At 39.3% G+C, this 24,994-nt stretch overlaps 1 protein-coding gene across 5 annotated transcripts in view; it reads left to right on the top strand.

Moving 5' to 3' along the window:
• Positions 1 to 24,994, top strand: part of ARID4B (AT-rich interaction domain 4B) — an 84,024-nt gene that overhangs the window by 8,527 nt on the left and 50,503 nt on the right. For all 5 annotated transcript variants that reach the window (XM_031592000.2, XM_031592023.2, XM_031592012.2 and 2 more), the window contains exon 3: positions 21,613 to 21,723. In XM_031592000.2, coding sequence (XP_031447860.2) covers positions 21,613 to 21,723 — 111 coding nt within the window. The remainder of the gene's footprint in view (positions 1 to 21,612; positions 21,724 to 24,994) is intronic.

Consider the following 24,994-nt stretch of genomic DNA (forward strand, 5'->3'; position numbering starts at 1 on the left):
TGATAAATAACATAGTGAGGAAGAATTTTGTTTATTTTTCATATTCTCTGATCCAAAAAAAAAAGAAGTTTCAGTTTGTGGCAGAGCGACCTGATCCACTGTGATGATTTTTTTTTTCCTTTAGATTTCCAGCCATTTTCACAGTAGGAGACTGGTAGTACTGAATTTCTTATTTATACATTTAAAATAGTCCACTTCCTGTTTTCCTAAAGATAGACAAAGAATATGTTCTTCTGAGTTCTCAGAGAATGCTTTAAATGAAGCTATAAGGGTAAAAGATAGACCTTACAATATCTTGCATGTGTGTCAGTGGAAGAATGTTAGTTTAATCTTTCTGTTAATGCTGTGACATGTAGGTCACTGCTACATAAGTGGTTTTTTTTTTTTTTGTTTTTGTTTTTGTTTTTTGTTTTTTTTTTTAATGAGAAATAATAAAGGATTGAGATACTTTAGAAATCAGTGGATGTTATACCAGCATTTCAGAACTCAGGGATTTCTAATAGAATGGGTGTTTTCACTTTGTAACTTCTTTTGCTGCACTGCTCATTGAGAAATAGATGATGTAGCATTAAACCAACGCTGCCTCAAATAAAATATCTGAACTTAGGGAAAAAAAATTAGATACTTCATCTGTTTGCTTTAAGTTTGCTCGCAGTTCTGAAAACACAGCAGTAACTTTGTAAATTTCCACTTTAATTTCACTGGAAGGTTATCATGTTAAGTGTCGATCGAGGAAAAAGTATTTCAGCATAAGTAGGAATGCTTTGTAGTTTGAAAACTAGAGTACTGTGTATACTGATACATTGCTGCCTAGAACAGAGGCAAAAATGGAGAAAATCATTCCACTTCAAGTCATCTTCATTTTGTGTCTGCAGGCTCCTTCTGAAGTGGTGTTGTAGAACTTTTTCAATGCACATTGCAGTTACCTGCAGGATGTGATTTGGGGGTAGCTGTGTGATGTTTCTGTCTTTGTCAAAAGCTCACACTGATCTTCCTGTGATGTTGGACGGGTTAGGAGACGTTTAGATTTGTTCCTTTACTTACAGATTACTAATAGAATGCTTTTTACGTTCCTGAAGATCATGTAGTACAGAGGATGTTGTTGCCTGGTGACGGATGGTGTTATATACATGGACTGGAAGGTAAAAAGAATCTATTCTTGATCCATTTTGAAACAGATTTTCCAGCTGGAGTTTGTGTTTTAACTGTGTTCCCTGGGATAATTTAACCTCAGGTTCTGGGAAGTATTAGTATGGATACTAAATGTCTGGCTTTGGTAATTCATTCTTTTTTTGTTGTTAGCCCTTGACTGTTGAGCTGATATTCTGGTTTCAGTTTACTTGGCCTCATGGAAGTCAAAATATATGGACAAACTTCACTGTATTAGTCTCTTTATTATTTAAAACATTGACTTTTCTTGGGGAATACTGAGTATATATTAGCATATATACACTTTGTGGCGTAGGGTGATTCAGGTTTTTAGAGGTTCGTAAACTGAACTGGTTTAGTTACATTCTACGTAGCGAGAAAAAAATCTCTTCTGATGACAACATAATAATGTATCAATAGAAGTGAGATGTGTATATCCCCATATGGCACACTATTTTTTCCCATTGGTAGTGTACATGGCACTAGTAGCATCTCTATATCAACTTAGGTGTTGGTGGGTTGTGTTTAGATGATAGAAAGGTTGGTTTGGGATAGAGAATAAATGTTATGTATGTATCAGTGTGTACAAATATATATATTTGTATCTGTTCAGTATCACTGAGTTCAGTAAAGTAGGTACACATTCAACACTTTGCATTAAAACATAAAACAATCCTGCTCTTTTCTGCTTGGAATGCCCCGCTGCACAACAGCACTTAACTGAATATTTGAAATGGTGTAATAAAATCTTAATTATGGTCTGACAATAAATATCAAGAATAGCGTCTATGATGTGGAATAAAAGTCGTTCATGATACTTGAGATGGTCTGATCAAGTTGCTCTAGATGTGTGCACTGTATTTACTTAGTTGTAGTTCTAAGGAATGAAACCAGCTGCTGTTATCATGATAGAAATATCAAAAAAAAAAGAGAAAGCAGTGAGCTGTAGGAACTTAGCTCCACACATCTGCAGATGAAGTACTGTCTTGCTGTCTTACTGCTGTAGTTGTGTGATTCTTACGATACTTGCTCAAAATTCAAGTTGCAAATAAAAAAGAATACACTGAAATAGCTGAATGCTATCTGCAAACGCCCCGTGTTCACAAGAAAACTTTGTCTCAAAGGAACCTCAACCTCTTTTCTTGTCCAGGAGTTTCACTTCATGCAGCTTTAACAACCACTGAAGGAGCGTTCCAGCCAAGCTCACCAAGGAGAGCATCAGCTGCTTGGAAAGGCCTGTGCAGGCTCTGTAGGTAGGCATGCCTCTGCTGGCAGTAGTGATGCACAGCGTTTCTGTGATAGTGAGGATGGGACGGGAGCTCGTTACTCGTCTGGCAGTGCTGGAAGTTCTCATCTGTTCTTTGAGCTGCACGTCTCAGAATTTCTTTCTCACTGATGGCTATCTTATGCTTGTGGAAAAAGCTTATTAAAAATAACTAATAAGAATTTCATTGACATACGTTGCTGATATAACCTGCTGATGTGTGTTTATTGGCCCTGCGAGAGCTCTGCGTTCTCCTGGGTAGCAGGAGGAGGGCTTCTGGGAGGCCTCCTGTTGAACTTTTGAGGCTAGGGAGGTTTTGCTGGGGAGTAACAGTAAAATTGCTGAGATACAGTTTATTTGGATAGATTTATTTTCTCTTTCACTTCAGTAATCTTAAGTGTTACTTTTTGAAAAGAGGCTAAAAAGAAAAACGAAGGTTTTAGTATAAGAGGCTTTTAATAAATAACTGGGCTTTACAGAATGGCTTCAGTGTATCTGAAAGTAGCGCATACAATCTTATACCATCTATGCAAGTTCAAAAATATTACTGTTTCCTCCTTAGTATGTTGAAGAGTTTTGTGGAGTGGTAGCAAGGATCTTTCCTTAAATAGCTGCTCTCTGGAAATGGCTGACATTAGTCATGGGCTAAGCCAGCTGAAGATGTTTTGGAAACAGGTGCAGCAATGGGTAGCCAAAGAAACTGAAGCGTTCTGGGTAGTTAAATTAGATAAAAGGTACGAAACCTGTGCTTTAGGTCCTTCAACATGCTGACTTTTAGAAGGTAACATAGTTGAATACCATGCAGGTGGAGTTCTCATGTTCTGTGTAACATATTTACATCTAAAATATGTTAAAGCTATTCAAAATTATGCACTACTTGATATTTCTCTTTTTAAATTTGCCTTCAAGTGGCTAATTATTTTTCTTTTTTTAGTATCTGTGTTACTTTTAACGTACATATTCTTATTTCACTACAGATATATTACTGATGGAAAATTCTTGGATGGGTTTTCAAATAGTAGAAGCTAGTAAAACAGGAAAGGCTTGCATCCTTTGGATTTGGATATTGCTGCGTTGGTTATATTTAGGTTTTTTTTTTTTTTGAAACCTCAAATCTTCTCTTGCAAGCCTGGAGCTTGAATATTGAGTTCTTCATGTTTAGATGGAGAACTTCCTCTGTCTGGAAGACAAATACTGTTGTGGAGAGGGATAAAAAGAGAAATAAGCAACTTTTGTTTTGCTGATAATATTCTTGTTGCCAATGAAGCAAATCTGTTTTGTCAGTACTATCTTCAGAAAATGTGTTGAGATGTGTGAGGAATTTCTACATGTGCTTATTCTTGTTAGATTTCTGCAAGTTGAAAATTGTGTTCCTACAAGTTTGGAAATAATAAATAACTCTGAAGGAGCATTAGTTTTCTATGAGGCTGGAGGGAAAAAGGCCAAAAACAAACAAACAAACAAAACAACAAAAAACCATCCAAACAAAAAACCCACAACCTACAGACTTAATTTTTCAGTTATATTTTCTTTTTACCCCTGTAAAATTGCACGGAGTTGCATATGTCTGATGAAGGAAGGTATAGATCTTGTTTCTATTGGTAAAGGTGAATTGGGGTATGTAGATGACTTGTGTGGCTGTCTGCTTCCAGAAGCCTTATCACAGAGCTCGGTAGCTGGATTTGAAATAGCAGTTGGCTTTTCTACATTCTGAATTTACCTGTCTCTAATGTGTGTGCTAATTTCATTTGTAAGGATGAGAGCACTTGAGACACCAGTGGTACTGATACTGGCTGGAGTTGGGGCCTCTGAAAAGTTTAAGCCAGAATTTGTGTTCATTGAACTCCAACGTCATTCATACGGTGAAATACATATAAGGTGAATTCAGCTTATTTGGAACTTTTTCTGAGATTTGAAGGCAGCTTAATTCACCCTGAACGGATGTGGATACAGAAATAGTTTCTAATCCCCATGTAAGCAGTGTGTTTAAAGAGTTATAGGAAGTGTTAGTGCTGTATGTGAGTCTGTGTGTAAGTCACTGTGGGATGGTTCTTGTTTCATCTCGGAGGTTACACAACTGACCAGTGGTAGAAGTAAATATTATTGAGGTCTGGGGAGAAATGTTTTTCTCTTGGCGGGTCTGGCTGTTTAAATTGACTATGTTTAACGTATAATTGAGATCTGTGCCCAAAGAACATGCCAGATAAGAAGCAGATCATTGGGACGTAATCCTATGAAGTGAGACGCTGATGATTCTCATAAGAATATGAGACTTACATCTTTTTAGGAAACTATGGACTGAGAGAGGCATGAAAAAAGTTGAGTTTTGAGATGGTCTTGATTCTTTCCTTAGACTCATATGGGAAGCGAAGTTTGAAATATGAATTATTTGATTCATTTGGATAAGATAATCTATTGGAGGTTATTTTTTTCCTCCTGGTGTAGGTTATAACTTTCACAGTTTTTGAGGGGTTAAGTTCTTTCTTTACAAACTTCTGTGCTGTCCCAGCTAAGCTACTTCCAGTGCTCAGCTTAATTAACACATCTATATTCTGCAGAGTTGCAGGCATGTCAACAGTGGCCCAAGAGATGCTAGTTTAAAATAGACATTAGTGGACTTAACAGAAAATAATTTTATTTCTTTATTCTTCCAGGCTCAGATAGTTGGTTATGTGGTTATACAGCTATGCTCTTAACTCGTCTACTGTCTGCTCTTCTTGACTGGGTGCCTACCCAACTGTTCTTCAGCAGCAGCAGGCTGAAATTGATTTGGATCTGTGTCAGTGTTGCTTGGACACTTTTGTACAGAGCGTATGTGTGTAGTCATACTCGTATTTCACTTGTCTTCAGCCTTGCTTGTGCCCAGCTCCAAAAGCTGTCTTCTGAGTATCTTAGAGCAGAGGTTTTCAACCAGTTGTTTGCAGGTGCCCAGTGTTCTGTTGAAGTTCTGTTCTTGTGATCTGTGAAGATATAGCTAGGTCTGTTTGTTCTTCAGAAGCCTGTAACACTTAGAGCTTGAAAGTGAAATTGAACATTGTTTTTTTTTTGAATTTCATCTAATGCAACTGTCCTTTTGTAACTGGAATTACTTACTTCTTACTTATTTCTGCCCCTTCTATGTACATGAGGTGGTAGGTACCTTACGTTTCTTTCCCTTTCATTTTTGTTGGGAGAAGAAGCTGAGGAAGGATTTGACTATTTTGAAAGATGTAATATCTTCCCTTCTGGATACAGATACTTCTCTGTTTTGTAGCAGGGCTTACAGGCAGTTCTAGGGTGTACTCCAGAAATCATAAAAAGATGGGTATTATCTCTGCTGTATTAAGCCTAAGGTACCGCTGCTGTTTTCTGTGTGTATAGTTAGTGCGTGCCAGTTGTATCCTAACTGATGTGATTTTAAATGAAGTTCATTTAGTAGAAAAATAACCCTCTTCATAGGAAGCTTGGAGATATGTCTTTTTTAATATCGAAGGGGAAAAATGGTAGGAAAGGGTGGTCTGCGGAAGTTACTAAAATATAAATCAAGAATGTAAAATACCAAATACCTGGAATCATTAATTAAAATATTGAAACAAGACTCTTACGTAGCATATGTAATGTTGTGAGCTCTTGATCTGTGGAAAACTTCGTAAAAGCATTTATGAAATTGAAAGTCTTGTAATAATTTACTGGACTAGGTTAGAAATAGTGAAGCTGCACTTGTTTGGACAGCAGGAATATGCCATAGGCATGCAATTGTCTAATGATGTGAATATTTTCCCCCTGGCTGGAATAGAGGGAAGAAGAGGCAAGCATTTTGTTGTTTGCTTCATCTCTAATGTCCTGCATCTGACACAACTGAGGATTCTATCTGCTAATAGGATATAAAAAGAAATGTCTTTGGGGGAAACATGCTGGCGAAGCTGCCTGAGCTCACCAACCATACCATACAGATATGCCCATAATGAATAGTGCTTTTAATATCCACATGCCAAAACTTACACTGCAAAAGTAATAGTGGTCAAGATGGTATATATTTATATACCTTCCCACATGTAGGTATACATTTTAATATAGAGAAAATCAGCCATTAACTGCATTTCTTTTAAAAGTTCGTTCTTGCTTGTTTGCTTTTGAATTTCATTTCAGATTTTTTCAGTTGTGTTAGTGGCTTCAAATGCCCAGTTGCTGCAAAGGGGATTCTAGGAAAGCCAAATAGAAGGGCTAAGTATTTTTAAGCCAAAATATTGCACTCTCAGCATAGTAGCTTCATCCAAGTGAGATGTACTTTGTACAAAGTCTTGAGTAACTTTTTCCTCTGGAGACTGAAGTGTAGCAGGTTATTGACTAGAACACAAGGCCAGTTCAGATCAGAAGTGAAGATCTGCCAAAATGTTCCAAAAAAAGGATTCAGTTGCACTGAAACTTAAGGAAAAGCCTAGGGATTAGTTTGTATTTAGTTGAATTCAAAGATCTTCCAAAACCCAAAACAAATGAAAAATACTTGAGTTTGGCTGGTTTGCGAACTAAAATCTTAAGTTATTACTGGCACCGAGCTCGAAAGGGAGACTGTTGGTCTGTGTGTGCTAGATTGGCTGGAGTGAGTAAGGAAATTTGAGGACAGTTCTATAGAGCTAGTCAGAGGAAAGCGAAGCGGAGACTGCTGAGTGATCTCAAGTGCATCTTTGGGCCCTGTGACATGTGCTTGACGGGTCTTACTGAATCGGAGCCTTGTGCTTGATCTGAGATGTAAATCACCTGTTTGGGGAAAAAGAAGAGGAAAGCAAAAATCAAAGTTATGGAGAGAATAATTTCTTCCTGTAGGTAAGATATCTTTGTGCTGCATGCTTTTGATCTGATGTTAGTTTGAAATGGGGACTTACGTATTTCTTCATTGGATCTGAACCCTGCAGAAGAAACCAGGTGCAGGAAGTGCAACTGACTCAAACACTTGTAGTGTAGTCTTCCTTTAGTTGATTGGTTGCTTTGTTTATTTTAATAGCAGAGTTGGCCACAGTCTCAATGCTTGGGAGGGAAGATGTCTGGGGAGCCATATCCTTGGAGCTGTGACATGTTCCTGAGCATGTCTGTTGTGTCACCTGTTGTTAAGTGGTTGCCCAGCACTCAGGACATACTTGAAAGAATGTTTTCTCATATTTTGATCTCTTTTACTGTTAATGGAAGTAATCAAAAACCAAAGCTTTCAAACCAAAGCTTTCTGAATCCAGTGCACTTCAGAGTCTGTCATTCCAGTTGAAACTCGGTGGAATGGAGCTCTATCCTTCCCTGTGCCAGACAGTGACTTGTCCTCATGCTTATTCAGTTGTGCGCTTCTGGAGAGTTTTATTGTTCTTCTGTAGAGCTCTACTCCTGGATTGCCTTCTAAAGATTGTCTCAACACTCATCATCTTGGTAGTTCTCTGTAGTGCAGTCATTAAACTTGATACTTCTGAAATGTCAGTTGAGACCATGTTATTTTTTGACAGGATTGATTCCATTTGTAAAACGAATAAAGTCAAGTTACTATTTAGTGAGAAATTCTGAAGCTTTTGAAGTTCATCTTGAACTTAATTCTTGGTTTATTCTGGACTCATTATTTTACAAAATAAATTAATAAAATAAATGTATTTGCTTCTGTAACACAGTGGTAATGATGCTTTGCTGCTTCCCTACTAAAGCAACAACAAAATCAACACTCAGTCTGTTCCCCCAGACTGCTCAGTTGAATCAATATTTCTCATCTGGGAAAAAAAAAAAAAGTTTCCCTGGAAAAGCTAATACCTGCTTTGTTTGCAAATAGTGTGCAATGGATATAAAACTTAACATAAACTGTTATTTTGAATGCTGTCCAAGTAGATTAGACTTTGAATACAAACTTACATTTGACCTTGTGTGTACTTTAGCACTGAAGTGCTTTCAGTTTAAAGCCACTTGTGGGGTTTAGTGGAGATGCTGGACTGAAAGCTGATTGTTGGATGCCCAGATCTCTGACTTGCGCTGGAAGATGCAACCTAGCTTAGGGGAATCCTCTAGGGAAGAAGTAGTTAGATGATAATCTAGTTATTTAAAAATAATCAAGCAGTGCAGTAAATGTCTTCTTCCTCATCCAGCTAGTGCTTCATACACTTTTTTTTTTAAAATTTTTTTTTCTGGGGGAAAAAAGGAATGTAGTGTGTGCAATGGAAAAGTAAATATAAAGTGATACAGTGTGATGGAGAAGAGGAACATCTTCTATTTTTTTTTTTTAAGCTTCTGTATTTTTTGTAAGAACATTTGGCATAACATCGACGGTTATGAAGTTCTGAGACATGGTGGTTTATCTACTGTTTTCTCTTCAATCTTGTTAGCTCTGGTGTTTGATCATACAGTGAAGTGATTTGGCTCATCAAAGTGGTAAAAACAAACAAACAAACAAACAAAAAAACAACCAAAACCACTCTAATTTAACAGAAGTAACAGGAACAAATAGCTGTTTGTGGAGTTGGTGAGCTGAATCATCATAGTCTTTGATTAAAGGAGTACCAGAACTGATGCAGAAGGGGGAGGATGGAAAAGGAAGGGCATCATCCATGTTTCTGTGAGTTTTGAGCATCGAGACCTTCTACTTTTACGCTCCCAAGGTGTTAATGCAACTCTGAAATGAAACATGAAGCAGCAGGCTTTCTCTAAGGGTTGGTGTTGAGTTTGTAGCCTTCCACACCCCCTCAGGTTTTGTATTTGAACAGAGGATGAACTTTTTGACAGCAGGTAGCACCTGTCAAAAACTGATGGCTTAAAAACATTTTGTTTTTCAATTGTTACATCTTTTTTTTTTTTTTTTTTTTTACTTCTCTTCACTTAGGTTAGAAATCTTAGAGTCCATCACAGCATCCCTGGCTTTAAGAATAAAGGTCTGAATTGGCTTAACTCTTTTTACCTGCCTGGTTTTCTGATACCATGGTATGACCAAAACTACGTCCTGATGATCGTTTAAGTTACCAGGAGCAGACAAGAAAAAGAATGCAACTTGCTTTCAGAACAATTCTGTTGCATCAGATTCCTAATACAATGAAGCCATACTGTTACTTTTGTGCTAGTTAGGTCTTGAAACTTGCATTTTTAGAAGTCTCCTGTTGTTTCTCTAATGCTCAGGCCTGTTGTATTGCTTCACTATTTGCTTTTTTACTTTGTCAGCTTATACATTTCTACACAAGACAAGTAAATATTTTGCTACTTGCATAGGTAGTTGCATGCTTTGGGTTGCAAATATACCAAAAGCTCCACGTGTTAGTCATTTTTTGCTTAAAATCAGATTCTTTTTTCTTTAATAACACCTATTTTTCTTCTTTCCTGAGTTTAACTAAAGGGCCTATTCTATGCTTTTAAAAGATAAAGCATTATGAATGTTGCAATTTCAGAAACCTAATAAGAAACTGTATTAAGTACAAGGTGTGTTGCTTGTTGTTTTTTTTTTGTGTAAGTACTGAGAAAAATGCATTATGAAATGGTAATCCATGATAATGGATGCCTTTGCCTTTGAGTCTAAGAAACCACAGCTGTAATAGCCCCAAGATTGCAGGGTTTCAGAGCAGTGAATATGGGGATGAGGCAGCCAGCTTTGGCCTAGATAATTTGTTGAGAGGAAGTGGGGGACTGGCTGCAACAGTTTGGTTTTTGAAACTGAAGAAGTGAACAGATTGTTGCTCAGCAGAGTTGTGTACAGTGTATTTTTAAAATTAGTATTATGATAATTAAGCAGAGCTCTAAACAGACAAAACCGTGTGCGTGCTTCCTGTCTGTCTGAGACATCACACAAGTGCCTGGGGGTGGCAGGATGAGTTTTGACACACATCAGCACATATCAGAAGTGGTAAAGCTGGCATTTCTTCTGCTGCGGAAGGATGGAATGGATTTTCCTGATAGTTTTGATTGGCCTTTTAGTACAAAGCGTAAATTATCCAATTTGTAAAAGCGCTGATAACTCTTCAGAAGCTCCTACTGTTCAGTAGCTGCCTTTACTGCAATGTATTTTGATTATCAGTGTTTTTTGATGAGTCAGAATTTGAGTGTCAATACCTATAGCATTTGCTTGAATTTCTACTGTGAGCTTTACTTGCTCAGTCCTTGAACATGTATTTCTAATAAGTCTGTTGATTTAAAGCCTTGAAGATGTGGAATATTTGTTTCATCCCTTGTGATCCCTTCAAGTACCTAGTTACAAAAAATATTAACTTTCTCTTGTAAACCAAAAAGCCCTGTTCATCCTGAAGCCATGGGATTTTGTAACCCCTTAGATGGCAAAATGAAGGAACCTCCCAGCATTGCTTCTTTGCTGTGTGATGAGAGAGGAGAGGCACTACAGGCTGAACCATGAGGGGCTGCAGCTGACTGACCTGTGGGTGTTTGTGGTGCTCTGAAATAAGAGCTGGGGCACTGCAGAAGTCTCTTCTGTCCTATGAACATGCACTAGGTGCTTGGCTGCTGGGCAGGAAGAGGGCTGCACAGGTACATGGATCCATGAACCTGTCTGCAAGTACGGGGAACTTCTGTGGGCGCTTCACTGCCTTTAAGGTGGTGATGCCCATGTTCTGCTGTAGCCTCAATCTAGTGGAGTCACAAACTAGGTGCTGTATTCAATAAGGCAAGGTCCCTGGGACAGAGGGTTCAGAACTTTGCACTGGCTACCTTTTAATCTAAGCTCTTAGTGTCTGAGATTGAAAGCAGCCAACAGGCTGAGCTGGGGAGCCATCAACAGCCAGCACACTTGCTAGAGTTTCATGGCATGGTATGTGCCACATTAGCAGTTTGCTGCTATTGAAAATGGAATGTGATGCATCCTATTTCTTCCCCCTCTCGTGGGCAGTTCTGGGGAATAAAGTAGCCAAAAATAAATGGAATGTGAGACAATACCATAGCCTTGCCAAAAAGGCGAATCTCATGCTAGAAAGTAAAAAACCATTTGTAAACTGTGAAAGGATGTTAACTACTTCTGCTAGCAGTTAGACTTACCTGAAATATCATGTCTGGTTTTCAGCACTGAACTTCAAGAAAGATGTGAGATAATTTGAACAGATTCCAGAGGAAAACAATTAGAAATATGAAGTGCCGAAGAAATAAGGACTCTAATTAAAATGTTCGCAGTAACTTGCTTTTTTGTTTTGTTTACCTTTGAGAGATGGGATTACTCTAAAGAATCACATCTTTTTAAATGTGGAAACTGCAGAGGAAGTAGAAGCATAATGCTCTCTGTATGCAGTATTGATAAGACAGACAACAGCAGCCAAGAAAATTTAGAGGAGATGATAGAGAAAACTGTATGAGCACTGGAATATATTGCCTACGGAGAGTATGGTATATTCACCCCTGAGTTTAAGAATAGATTTGACAGACATCTGTTACGAATAATACAGTTAAAATTATCCTGCCTTGAGGAATGGCCTTTCTAGCCTTTTATGTGTAATTAAGTTTGTTTGGTGTTGCCAAGGATCTCATCCATCTGAACTTAGTCTTCAATAAATCGGTTAGAATAAGTTATTTTGGTCTCACCGTAGATATTTTCTAAATTCATTTTCATAGTTTCTCCTTGAACGACTTGTCCCTGACCAGAAACTTTATGTGAAATGATTGGGCAGCAGTTGAGGTAGCATGATAGGCAGGAGAGAGAGATTTTCACTCTAAAATTTCTTGTGTTGCTGTATGTACAACTGCACGTGAACAGCTACTGGAAGCATGGTAGTATGAAATGGCCATCTGCTGTGAACACGTTTTGTCAGAATAACCTAAGTGTGGTGACTGTATACACATCCTTAGTTCATGAATGTTAGGCTTTGATGTGTGACCTGTAATTTGCTGGATAACCTGTCTTTAGGATTGCTTTCTAATCAGTAAGAAAGAAACGCTGCATCTTCGCTTTTTCATATTAGTTTTTTTTGTGATAGTTGACAGTTGCGTGTAGCTTTGACACCATTTCTGGTGCTGGTTTGTCATTCTCAGAGTTAGCAATAATGGCAACACCACAATAAAAATGCAACCTGTCAGTCTTCATCTGAGTAAGTAAACAATGTGTTTTTCTGTGACTGTTTTTTTTTAATGTGATATTTAAAAAGACAAAACTGTGTATTGATCTACAGATCAGCTACAGTCATGATTTGTACCAGCTGTATTTTCATGCTAACTAAACAGTGTAACATCTTAAAGCAGATGCTGAAGGTTTCATAATATAATTTTATCAAGACCTCCTTAAACTAAGGAAATGGTGGCTACAGTTAGGGAGTTGACATGGATCGGTGTTCTAGAAATCTTATTCTGCTGGTGTTTTTTGCACGAGTGCATGCCATCCTTTCAACTTTGTCTTTCTCTTAAAATTCATGAATGAAAGTAATTCCCCTCACTACTTCTTCCCAATAACTTTATAGAAGACTTGTTGTGAGTATGTAAATAAGCCAAGGCAAGTAGTTTTTCTTTTGCTTGAAGAAAAAGAAGTTGTGGTTTATGGTCGTCTGAAGGCTCCGTTTTTCAATTTGTTATGAATTTGTTCCTGAAGATTTAGACTACAGAAAATATTTTAAAAGTAGATGATGATAAACAGAAGCTTAACATAGTACAGTTACAGTGGAACGCTCCCTCCCCCCCAGCATTCTTAGATGAGGATCTGATTTTTAATTTCTATTCACTGTTTGTATTCCTGATATCAGTTTCAGTATTTCTGTTTTTAACTGAAAACATTGTTGTCTTTTTTTTCATAACCAAATGACTGTTTTAATCTTTATTTTGAATAGGTGTGCTGTGGAATACGAACAGTTCCTTTCACACTTACAGGTTTTACTGTTCTTTATGTTCTTGCACTGAATTTTTAAGAACTACATATGAAAAAGAAAATCATTACATTATCTTTGACTGGCAATAGACACATTGTCGAAGAATTAATTTTATTGTTTGCTTTTAAAGATGGATCTTCCAGCTTTCATGTAGTCCTGTACTAGTCCCTTTATTATTTTGCTCAGGGAGTCTGCACTGTTTCATTTGAAACCATCAAATCTTTGCTCCAGTTGATTTGGAACATGAGCATATTGTTAGCTTCTCTTCTTTACAATCCTTTGAAACATACCAAGTCTTCCACACCTAGCAGCATTTCCAGATTTATGGCATGCTTTTAAAACGGAGGCAAGTTGTCCAGACCTGGTAAATTTAAACAATGCTATGAAGCGTTATCTGAAGCTTTTAAATCTTAGTTTTAAAAAAGAAGTGCAAGTGTATTTGTCCAAATACAAGACAGTTATCAGGGACAAGGTTATTACATTATTTTAACAAACATATCGTTGACACATATTTACTTAAATGCATTCAAATATGATGGATTTTTGGTTCTTGCACTACAACACGAGGTCAGAAAAGTCATTTCAAGTATCTCTGTCTAAAAAGTCTCTCACTGATAACTTCTTTTATCAAGGTTTTTTTTTCTGTCTGTACATGCAGAAACTTGATGCTCAGACCTCACTTGGCACATACTGCTATAAGCTGCCAAAAAGCACGCTTGACCAAAATTAATGAAGCTGTACCTTTTGCAGTACTGCAGCATAATGCTAAACAGATCGAGTATTTGGTTAAACCTTACAGAGAATTGCAGTCTGGTAACTATGGCGATGATTGACTTAAGGGGAAAAAAGATTTTTATATTCAGCATGATAAGCAGGGGGAGCAGGCATTCAAAATATCTTTCCTTCATTGGTCTTTCAGCAATACAGAACAAGGAAAGAGACCTGTATAAGGAATAAGACTGTATAAACATCAAATCTCTATTCCCCTTTGAGAAGGATGCAGAGTAGCCACATTCTGCCAGACTTGAAAGCTGCTATGTGTCTGCTGAGTTGTGTGGATGCGGGCTGGAAGTCTGTAACCAAGTTAGAATTAAAATTCAGTGATTTGCATTCTTTGTGTTGGAAAATATAGATATACATATTCCATATATATATATATTGAGCATAGCAACCTGTATGGAATTGCTCTTTTGTAACTTATAATTTAAATGTTTGAAAATGACACTACTCCATGAATTTCTGAATGGAGAATGCAGTTGCTCTGGCTAAAATGAAGATAGATTGACTTTTAAGTGTTTGATATATTTTTCATCGTCCGAGCACAAACATTTTTGCAATTTTATATCTAGTAACTTATCATAGTTTTAAGACCCCACTCCAAAATTAAAAAGAAATGAAAGCAATGGAATTACTAGTTCCAGAGAAATCCAACTTCACACAAATAAGCAAAAATAATGAAAACCCATTTTGCATTTAAAACATATAACGTTGGATAAGAAGGGAGTATTGCCTGTTGTTACTGGATTGAACCTCTTGTTTTGGGTCACTAGGTCCTTCATGATCCTAGAACCTGTAAATCTTTGCCAGATGGCCCATTTTTATTTGGAGAGACAAATCAGCTTTTGTGCCTGTTGAAGCCTTTCAGAATTTGGAATAAGCCAGTCATGGTGCTAATGTAGCTGGAGAATTTCAAATAAAGAAAATATCCCCTTTACACCTGTAAAGAACTCTAAAAACTGTCAGAAGTTGGTTTATGACTTCAGACATCTGGACACTAGCTTCTGTTAGCTTCCAACTTAAATAAAAACATGAAAAAACCTTATGCCGCGATTATGGTATGTTTGCAACTGGTGAGGTGTTACTTGAAACTTCCTGACCATTTTCCAATGGAAACTGGAACTGATTTCTGCTAAAAAAAAAAAAGCCTCTCTTCCTCCCCTTGGATTTGCAAGTGTTCAGTTTGATTGGGATGCTCCTAGCTTAATTTTGATTTGTGAGCAGAATGTTGAGAGCACTGAGCAATACTTCTTCATTAACTTCAAAATCAGTAAGTTTGACCTTTCTGTGATCCGTACAACAGCAACAAAGCAATCGAGCCTTGTTCTGATTGGCAGTCAGAAGTAAATTTGCTTAAAAGCCCTCTCTAATGCTTTTGTGGAATAGTATTTCCATATGAGAAACCATCAGTGTGTGTCTTTCTGTGCTGTAGTTGGTGAGTGTATAGAAAAATTCATCATGAAGTTGCAGTGCCCTCATTTCTGGGAGGCAGGGGGTGGGCTATTTGGTTTAAGAAGTAAATGCTGCACATAAGTAATAGGCTGTTCCTGTGTGTCTGCTCTTGCTGTAAAGCTGTGTGTCCTCCTAAACCACAACAGGTTGAGCTGTAACTGAGAAGTTGCATCTGTAATTGCACTGAGTAATTTTGTTTATTAAGAGACTGATTCTGCAGTGTGTGGGCAGATCTCTGCTACTGGGTGGAACTTCAGGCAGTCTGAAAACGTTGAAGTTAATAATCTTAGTAATAATCTTTATTGAAGTTAAGTATCTCAGTAATTGGGGTGAAAGTGTTTTAATGGTTTCTTTGTAGATCCTCCCCCCCCCCCGTTTTCATGAAAGTGGTTCTTTAAAGCTTGTGTAGGAGATGTTGGACTTAACCTTGTTTCTCCCCTAAATTGGCGCTCTTTTAACATCTGAATGTCTTCAAGCCATTATTGTCCCCAGATGTTCAGAAACTCCCTTGAATGGCTTGAATGGCTTCAGGGTGGGTGTTAATGCTGCAGGACAGCATGGGAGTCGAAGTTATGAGCCACGTGCAGCTTGCACTGTCCACAAGAAGACAGGTCGAAGGACCTGGCTGAATGTTTTGCTGGATGGGTGTCTTAATGCCAATTTGTGAGACAGAGGAAGATTGAAATTGAAATAGTAAAATCACAGAATGGCCAGGGTTGGAAGGGACCTCAAGGATCATGAATCTCCAACCCCCTGACACATGCAGGGCCTCCAACCTCCTCATTTAACGCTAGATCAGGCTGCCCAGGGCCCCATCCAACCTGGCCTTGAACACCTCCAAGGACGGGGCATCCACAACCTCTCTGGGCAGCCTGTTCCAGCACCTCACCACTCTCACAGTAAAGAACTTCCCCCTGACAAAGAGTTGACTCCCCTCCTGTTTGTAGGCTCCCTTTAGGTATTGAAAGGCTGCAGTGAGGTCAACCCACAGCCGCCTTTTCTCCAGGCTGAACAAGGCCAGCTCCCTCAGCCTGTCCTCATAGGGGAGGTGCTCCAGTCCCCTGATCATCTTTGTGTCCCTCCTCTGGACCCTCTCCAACAGCTTCCTGTCTTTCTTGTACTGGGGGCTCCAGCCCTGAACACAGTACTCCAGATGGGGCCTCACAAGAGCAGAGTAGAGGGGGACAATCACCTCCCTGTCCCTGCTGGCCACCCCTCTTTTGATGGAGCCCAGGATACCAGTTGCTGCGAGGGTTCTGCTTGCAAACTGGGTGCTTCCATCTTCAATAACAGCAGATATGCAAAGGATGAGAAAATACTTACCTTTTGAAAGATAGCTTTAAAATAGGATGGAGTGTCAAAAAAAAGTTTTGCTTTGCTTAATATGAACGGGAAAAAAATAAGATGCTGGGAAGGGGGGTGTTGAGTCTTCATTAAAGCTTTCTCTAAACCTTCGCTTTTGAAAACAAATGTGAAATTACCATTTAAAAACCAAAATCAGTCATTTATTATATTTTACATTGGACTTTTGGGGAAATATTTTGCTACTGTCTTGACTCAAGAGTTCTCTAAACTGTAGGCATACCCTGAGCTTTGAATGATTAATGGGAGGTAGCAGTCCCGGCTCTTCAAACTTTGTACGTGTGAGAGACAAAGGGAAGGTACAGACTCGGTTTGTTCTTTGCATGGGGATCTGAAAGTAGTCCTGCAGGCTTTCCTGCTAAGCATGTCTGCCGTGTTTCTAGATTGAATGCTTAATCTTGTTTTCATGTGGTTTACTTGGAACATCCTGTGTGTGGTGCAGAGGAATACAGATTAGGAGACGAATAATATATTCGCGCACTGCATTAGAAGCACTTACGGGCAGAGGACAATGTAAAGCAGCTCCAGCGGCTGCGGCGCGGCACGACAGGCTTCACAAAGGAGTTGAATATAGCAGCACAGCTGAAAGGGGAGGCGTGAGGATGATTTCATCCCACGTAGCTGGAAAATGTCTAGAAAAACACGGAAAGCCGACCTCTTTAACAGCCTTAAAAGGTATGTAAAAACACGATGCTACCATTTAAAATTCTAATTTTCAGCTGTTCGTTCTGAAACGTTCCGGAGGACTCGTGTGAGCCCCCTCCCTCCCAGGCGCTGGCAGAACGGGTCCGGCTGGGCGCTTGGAGCCGCGGGCGGCCTCGCGGTGCGGGCAGCCGCCACCGCCCCTCGGGTACCGCGTGCGGAGCCCGCCCGGCCCGTCGCCTCGCCCCGGGGCCCCGACTGCGGCTTTGCCAGGCAATCGCCTTACGGGGCCGAATTTAGTCTCGCGCCAATCCCCGCATAATCTGCCGCGGCCCGGGCGCCGGCTCGGGCGGGCGGAAACTTGCGGCAGCTCGGCGGCGCGGCCCCTCCTCTCGGCTCCGCGCTGAGAGCCGCGGGGCCCGCCCGCCCCCGCCGTGCCGCACCTGCGGGATGGAGCGGGCTGCGGCCGCGAGGCGGGGCGCCCCTACCGGCTGGCGGCTGCGGGACCCCGCGCTGCTGGGTGCGGGCTGCCGGACGGTGCCGGCGCCTGTTATTGCTCCCGCCTGAGCTGAAAGGCGTTCCGGGGGGATGTAGAGACGTGTGAACGCGGAGGGAGGGAGAGAAGGAAGCCTAGGGGGTGGGGGGTTGTGTTGAAGCTGCTCGGATTGAGAAGTTCGCGGTTTCTCTTTAAATGAGGGGTGGTGCCTGCTGGGCATACTTCTTGGTTTTTCCTTTTAGCAAAATTTTCTTGATGGTTTTTATCATAGGCTGCTGAGAAGCCAGTTCTTATCTATAGCACACAAAATGCTGGACTTTACGTCTGGATGTAAAAAGAAAGTCAGGTGGGTGTGCTTCACAACAAAATGAAGGCAGAGGCTGCATTTCAGGTTGACTATTACAAAGAATTTCTAACTAGAAAATGGGGAGAGGTGGTGGAGTCACCGTCCCTGGAGGTGTTCAAGGCAGGTGTAGGACTTAGGGTTGTGGTTTAGAGGACAGTATTGGTGGTAGGCGAACTGTTTGACTAGATGATCTTAGAATCTTTTCCAACTTTTTGATTCAGTGATTCTATCCCAGAGATCCCGGACAAGTACTGTAGTGAGACCAGCAATTGTCTCAAAATGAAGCCTTTGGTACTTCTAAGAAGCTCAGAACTTCGTGCTTTAGAGCACTCGGTGCTGCCTCCCCCTTCCCCTCAGGGGTGGTTGCAACACTTGCAGAGAGAATCTCAGCGTGCTCCAAGATGAGTGAGCCGTGTTCTCAGATTTCAGCTGCATTTTAACACTCTGAAAAGCAAAGAAAGAATAAAAGCAAATCCTGCCAAAGCACGTCAAAATTAAATGGGAAAAAATGCATTCAGTCTGAGTGTAAGGATGTCTATTAAGTGACGTAAGCACAAAAAGAAGGAATAACAGAAAGGTAAAAATAGCTGTATACTTATTTTTAATCCCTATCTAATTTTGGTGGAATTGACTAAAACCTGTTTGAGAACAGGTGACTCATTTAGAGATGGTGAAAATAACAACGTTGCCTTCAGGATTACATGAAATGAATGCCAGACTTTGATCACTGCTGTTTGCGTTCCTTGTTTGCGTTCTCTGATGCATCACATCTCTCTAGTTGTTTTAACCTACCATTTTCAGCTGGTGCTGTCTGTCAGAATGAGGGGTGGATTTCAAAAAACTTGACTGGTTTGGGGAAGAATCGTTTAATGTATTTCAATGAAATGATGAAATTGTAGAAAATTCTTCTTTGGTGTATCCTTTGAAGATTTCATGTGGCCATTTCATACTTCAACTACTGTGAATCATTTATACATTCAAATGAAGAAATGTATTTTACTGGTACAAATTTTCGTGTCAAAAGCCACTCCAATACTTCTTTGTTAGTAAACATTCTTACAGTGGGTAAACAAATGGACCGTATGTTTGATGTTCAGAATTAATCTACTTACAGTTGTAAATATTAATGAATTCCATGGAAAGGGGTTAACTGTTTTAAAAAGTAACTTCAGGAGATTTAGGCCAGGGATTAAAATGAACTTCTGTGATAGAGATAAAGATCATTTCTTCCAGATGTTCATTCTTCAAATGAATATAATTTTTAGAGAAGCTTTTCCAAATAAGCCAGAGTAATATCAAATTAATCAATACTGTTAATGAGTTTATTCATTATAAAAGGAATTTGAAATCCTATTCTAAGTTTGCTGATGGTTGTGAAGTTGTTTCTTCTATCACAAACTTCCTAGCCAAGGCCAGAGCTTCAGATTGTCTCCCTTCTGCTTTTTAATTAAAGTTCAGGATTGATTGTCTTGTTTCAGCTTTTTTAATTCAGGTTCAGAAGTAGTGAAGAAAAAAACATTCTTTAATTTCTGTAAGCTAAACCTAATGTTGGATCCGTCCTTGGGATCTTTTGTTTGGCTGTACAGGGAAGTGTAGACAGGTACTGATGGAACGAACTCACAGTGCTTGCTTATAGGAGGATTCAAGCTTTGTGCATCCGTGCAGAGCCAGATCAGATCTGTCTGTCTTCTTAAAGTAATACTCTGTGCTTCCTTCTGACTTTTGGAAGATCAACCGTAGTGAAGGACTTAGCAACACTGTAGCACTGAGGAGTTCCTTTTTTTAAAAGTGAAGAACAGGAGAATGCTCCCCTCCTAGAGCATTGCTTACTTAGCAAGAGAATCTGTGGCTGTTTTCCCCATTCAGATTTATGTTGACACTTGATCTATTATGAGCACTCAGCAAAATGAAGTTTATTGCTGTCCAGGTCCCTCTTACAGCATCCTTCCAAGAGAAGTTACAGAAAAGCTTTGCAGCCTGCCTTGAAGGCAAGTACGTTAGCACTGCTAGAGAAGCAAGAAGGAAATGAGTATCAGAATCCTCACGCTGCTAACAGCTACCTACTTAATCTCAGTTGAATTTTATTGTTACTAAATTTGTAGTAGGAATGGATAAATATTTATGGTTATAGTACTCTGGTACAGTTGTGTATACATGCAGAGAAGGGAGCAAGAGGTTGAGGAAGATTCATCAGAGCATTTAGGTTTCTGATTATCTTTGCAAGCACAGATTGAAAAGTTTGCTGATGTTCTGTCTGGAACATACTCTGTTACCTGAAAATGAGCACTAGACTTGAAGGAAGAATCAAGGTAAAACATAATTAATATGTAGTTAACATTGCAGCATCTTATGTGTCTCAATTTCAAGTTATGTTTCCCAATATTCTGCAGATATCTTGGAACGTGCCATAGTTGCTTCTTGTAAGTTGTGTCTGAATCCCTTGAGATACACAAACATAATGTGGGCTTGGAGGGCTTAGATCTCCCTTCCCAGTTGTTATTTGGGGCTGCACGGAGGCTTGCAACTCTTGGAGATGTAGCTCACTGCTGTTGCTGGTCTCCTCTACCTTCTTTCTTCTGACCTAGTTTCTACAAAATGATTGAAAGAGGTTCTTCAGGTATCCAGAATCTCCTTTCCTGGATGACAGTATGTGAGGTTGGATGAGAGGATATAGCCCTCCTTTGAAGGAGCAGAGCCTTTGACATGCCCTTTCTGCATGATATTTGGATCCTTATTCTCCCTCTGCCCTCCAAAACTTTTGTTTCCCTCCTCTCTTGTTTTCTGTTTTTCTGTTTGGGTGTTCCCCATTCCTCCTGTTACTTGTTAGAGGGCCTCTTCTTTCATCTGGGCCCTTGCCCTTTGCTGTGTGTTCATCCTGTCTTTGTTCTCTTGCACTACTCTATCTCTCAGGACACTCCTGGCAAGCATCCTTCCATATGATTTACTTCATTCAAAAGTAAAAGAAGCCAAGTCTCTTCAGAGATTTTTCTACTTAATTCAGCTTCATTTTTCATTAGTATTTATGGGAAACAAAACACCAGTGTGTTCGTGAACTATATCAAATTTGGAGGCAATCATAGGAGAAGGTGAAGAATTCAGTTGGCAGTGAATTGGCCATCTACTAACTGCATCCTCAGGTGGTGACTTGTTTCAGACAACTGTGGTGTCAGATGATTATATTTATGGTAGCTATTGCACAAGCGTTGTTTCTAGTGCTGTGATATATGTATACTGTTGGGTTTGGGGGCTGTTTTGTAAATACTCTGTCCACAAAAGCTAGTGAAACAATGACAGCTTTTATTGTCAGTGGCCAGCAATTAAAAACCAGCTATTTTCCTTTCTGTTCCAGGCCATCGATGAGCCTCCCTATCTTACAGTGGGCACTGATGTGAGTGCAAAGTATAGAGGAGCCTTCTGTGAAGCCAAGATCAAGACAGCAAAAAGACTTGTCAAAGTCAAGGTATGTGATTTTCCTGTAAATGTGTGGGGGTTTTTTTTTGGGGGGGGGAGGGGGAAGTAATCTGTGTTCAAAATACTCCTTCCCTTGAAGTTTGGCAATGCAGTTACTACAATAACAATAAGCTTGTTGTTGTTGTGGGGGTAGGAGGGTTCCTCCTACTCTCCTCCCCACACAGTTGAATACATCTTGTTTCTTTCACTGCTTTGTCATCTGTCTGCCTCCACTATCTGTGGCCTTCAGTGCCATAGGCTGACCCGAAGTAACTGATTACAATGGCAAGTGAGTTTATGTATGGGGTGACATCATGAGGGGATAGACAGAACTCCTCAAAGTAGATCTAATGTGGTTTATTTTACTTCAGGAGCACAGGTCAATTCCAGTTAGCAGTTGCAGCTAGATAATGCTTCAGGAATGACATGAAGCCCTGCTGTCTTCCAACAAAGACCTGGGGTATTAAGTCCTACAGAATAGCAAGCAGGGAATCTCACTTAATCTTTATAGTGACTAGTTAATGACTGATTGAATCAATATAAGCTAAGTGCAATAGAAATAACAAAACTGTGGGGAGAAAACTGAGGGTAGATGCTTTAACATTTGTTAGGAATTTAAGATTTTTTTTTTTATAAATAAAATGAACAATGCTTTGGCTTATGTTTGTTATGTAGTAAGTCTGTGCTGCAGAAAGGCCTTATATTTCTGCTGCAGGTGTTGCCCTAAAAGCTTCTAATGTGGGAGCAAGTTACCTTAATCTTACATGGAAATATAACAGGACAAGGATCAAGAGCAGTTATGTAGAAGAAAATGTATTTATAATAACAATATTTTTCTTACCTACTTGAAAAAGAAGTGAAAAATGCACTGTGAGTGGAAAGCAATCCTATATAGAAGAGTTTTCACCATAAACTGCTGTGCAGCACTTGGCTGATTTTGCTTATGGCACATATGAGGGGCAGAACAGACTGTTTCTAAAGGTCCTGATGGGAAGGATATTGTCACATATGATGATTAATGTTAACTGTAATGAGAAGATGCTGGTCTTAAATCTGACATCTTTAAAAAGTCGTAACTATTAACAGCATCAGCTGGTTTATGTTTTACAGCACCATTAAGCTTAAGCTATTAAGTAGTGGTATTTAGGCTGTGAGGCATCAGTATTTAAGGACAGGAATTGTATTGTGCCTACATCAGTGAAATCAACTACTATCAGCTCTAGAGGACTTATAGCCCACCTTCTTCCATGACCACTTGCACTTTAGTGTTGTCCATTGAGAAATAGTTTTGTATGGCTTTACTTGCAGCTTGGTCACTGCATTGTTTATCAGAAACGGAACAGCTGTGCAGGAGAAAGTCTTTGCTGTTACAGTGTAACACAGAGCAGTTAAGCCCCTGTACTGTTAGTCTTCTATAGAGTATTTTGTGATAAGGTGTTTTATTTGTGAGTTCTGTAGCAATATCTCTTTACACTGAGTTTCCTCCGTCAGGTATGGATTGTCCCTGAATTTAGCAGTGATCCCTTGATTTTTCTCTGTTTCTGGCACATGCAGTTTTCCTCCAGCATTAGCTCTAAGCAGAATTTTTATTATGAAGTGGTGTAATTTGTCTGGAATTTTGGTAGTTTACCTGCTGCATTTTTTTTCCAGTTACCTAACAGACTTTCCTCTGACATCAAGATATTTTATGCCCTACTCTTCTTTGCATTAGGATTTCTATCTTCCTTGCCAGCAAAGCCAGCTAGCTTCATAATAGAAATTTTAGTTGGAAGCTTTCATTTAGGTTTCATAACTAGTTGCTCTGGGAAAGGAGAGTGGCAACATTTTTTCAGTATAGATTTGCATCATCAGGCAAATAAAATACACTTAATTGCTTCTTCTTTTAACTGCTTTCTTCCTCTGCAAATTCCACTTCCTAGAAAATACTAAGGAATGCCTCCATAATAACTTTACCATCATCAACATAATTTTTTAAATAATGATTTAATAACTTTATTTAATGTAACTCACTGCAGAGTGTTTATCATTTCAATATCAGCAGGTGCCATACTTCACAGGTTAGCAGTCTTTGGCAAGTCTTTGGCAACTTCTGTAAATAGTTTAAAGTAAAATTCTGTACAATGTATCAGCACTACAAACACTGCCATGGAAAGAAGTAAAACTTAAGATTCGCCTGGACTTGTGAAGGGTGTTGAAGGCAATATGAATTTGGCTGAAGAGCAAGACTTTGAATATTAGTGGCAGTCCACTCCCTCTTCATCAGTTATAGCTTCTCTTAGATATTAATCCAGTTTATTTTGACAGCATCTTCTAAAATGTAACTAGAGCTATCACTTTCACTCACAGCTGTTCTTGGGCACCCTCCACAGAAATTTTAAAAGAAACTGATTTTAGTGTCTGTCTTCATTAAGCAGAAGGAAGTAAAGCACCTGCTGCATAAAGCCTATATAGGACTATCTTTCCAGGATGATGAATAATAGGGAATTTCCAACTGAATTTAAACAGGTTTGCTCGATGATCAAATCCAATTTCTGTTAATACCCAGGTTTTGGGTTTTTTGAACATGTCTGAAGATCTCAAGAGGTGAAAACAGCTGATAGAAAAATCCTCTGGAAAAAAGAGGCAAAGCCCCAATGCACCATTTGAAAACAAACCAGCAGAAGCAATATTGCAACTACAATAGAAGTTTGAGATGCATACTCCTTTTATCTTAGTATATTGTGACTCACTCATGGCTTGGGGGGATATATTTCCTTTTTGCTGTAAAATACACTTAATTCCCCTTCTGTAACTATCTTTAAACTGGGTGTTTCTAAATCAGAATGAATGTACTGGATATTTCATCTGAGTGACCACAAATGTGATCATCTGAACTTCAAACTTGATTTTTTAGGTAGGTTCTGATTGGGCTTAAGTTCAGAAGAGTGGCCCTAGCTGTGTTAATCCCTCTCTCTTTGTGTGGCTTTCAAGTTACAAAATATGTCTTGTGTCTATCTGGCGGACAGGAAGTGTTTGCCACCAGTAGGTGGATGATGCAACTCTAAGAAGAATATACTTTCAGTTGATATTGCTGTGGTTTTAACAGAAAATCAACAAGATAACTCTTCCATGAACTGTTGCCTCGAGAGCAGTAAAACATTTTAGTGAATTTATTTTCTAATCAGCCAGTCATGGTGGGCTCTCCTCCATCAAAGCTATAGGTTTTGTTCTCAACTGTTTGCTACTCTCAAGGTTTGCATAACTCTTAAAATCTTTCCCTGAGGTGCCTAAGTACAAGAACT

Source organism: Phasianus colchicus, chromosome 2 (assembly GCF_987193195.1).
Source record: "Phasianus colchicus chromosome 2, bPhaCol1.hap1.1, whole genome shotgun sequence".
Classification (NCBI taxonomy): Eukaryota; Metazoa; Chordata; class Aves; order Galliformes; family Phasianidae; genus Phasianus; species Phasianus colchicus.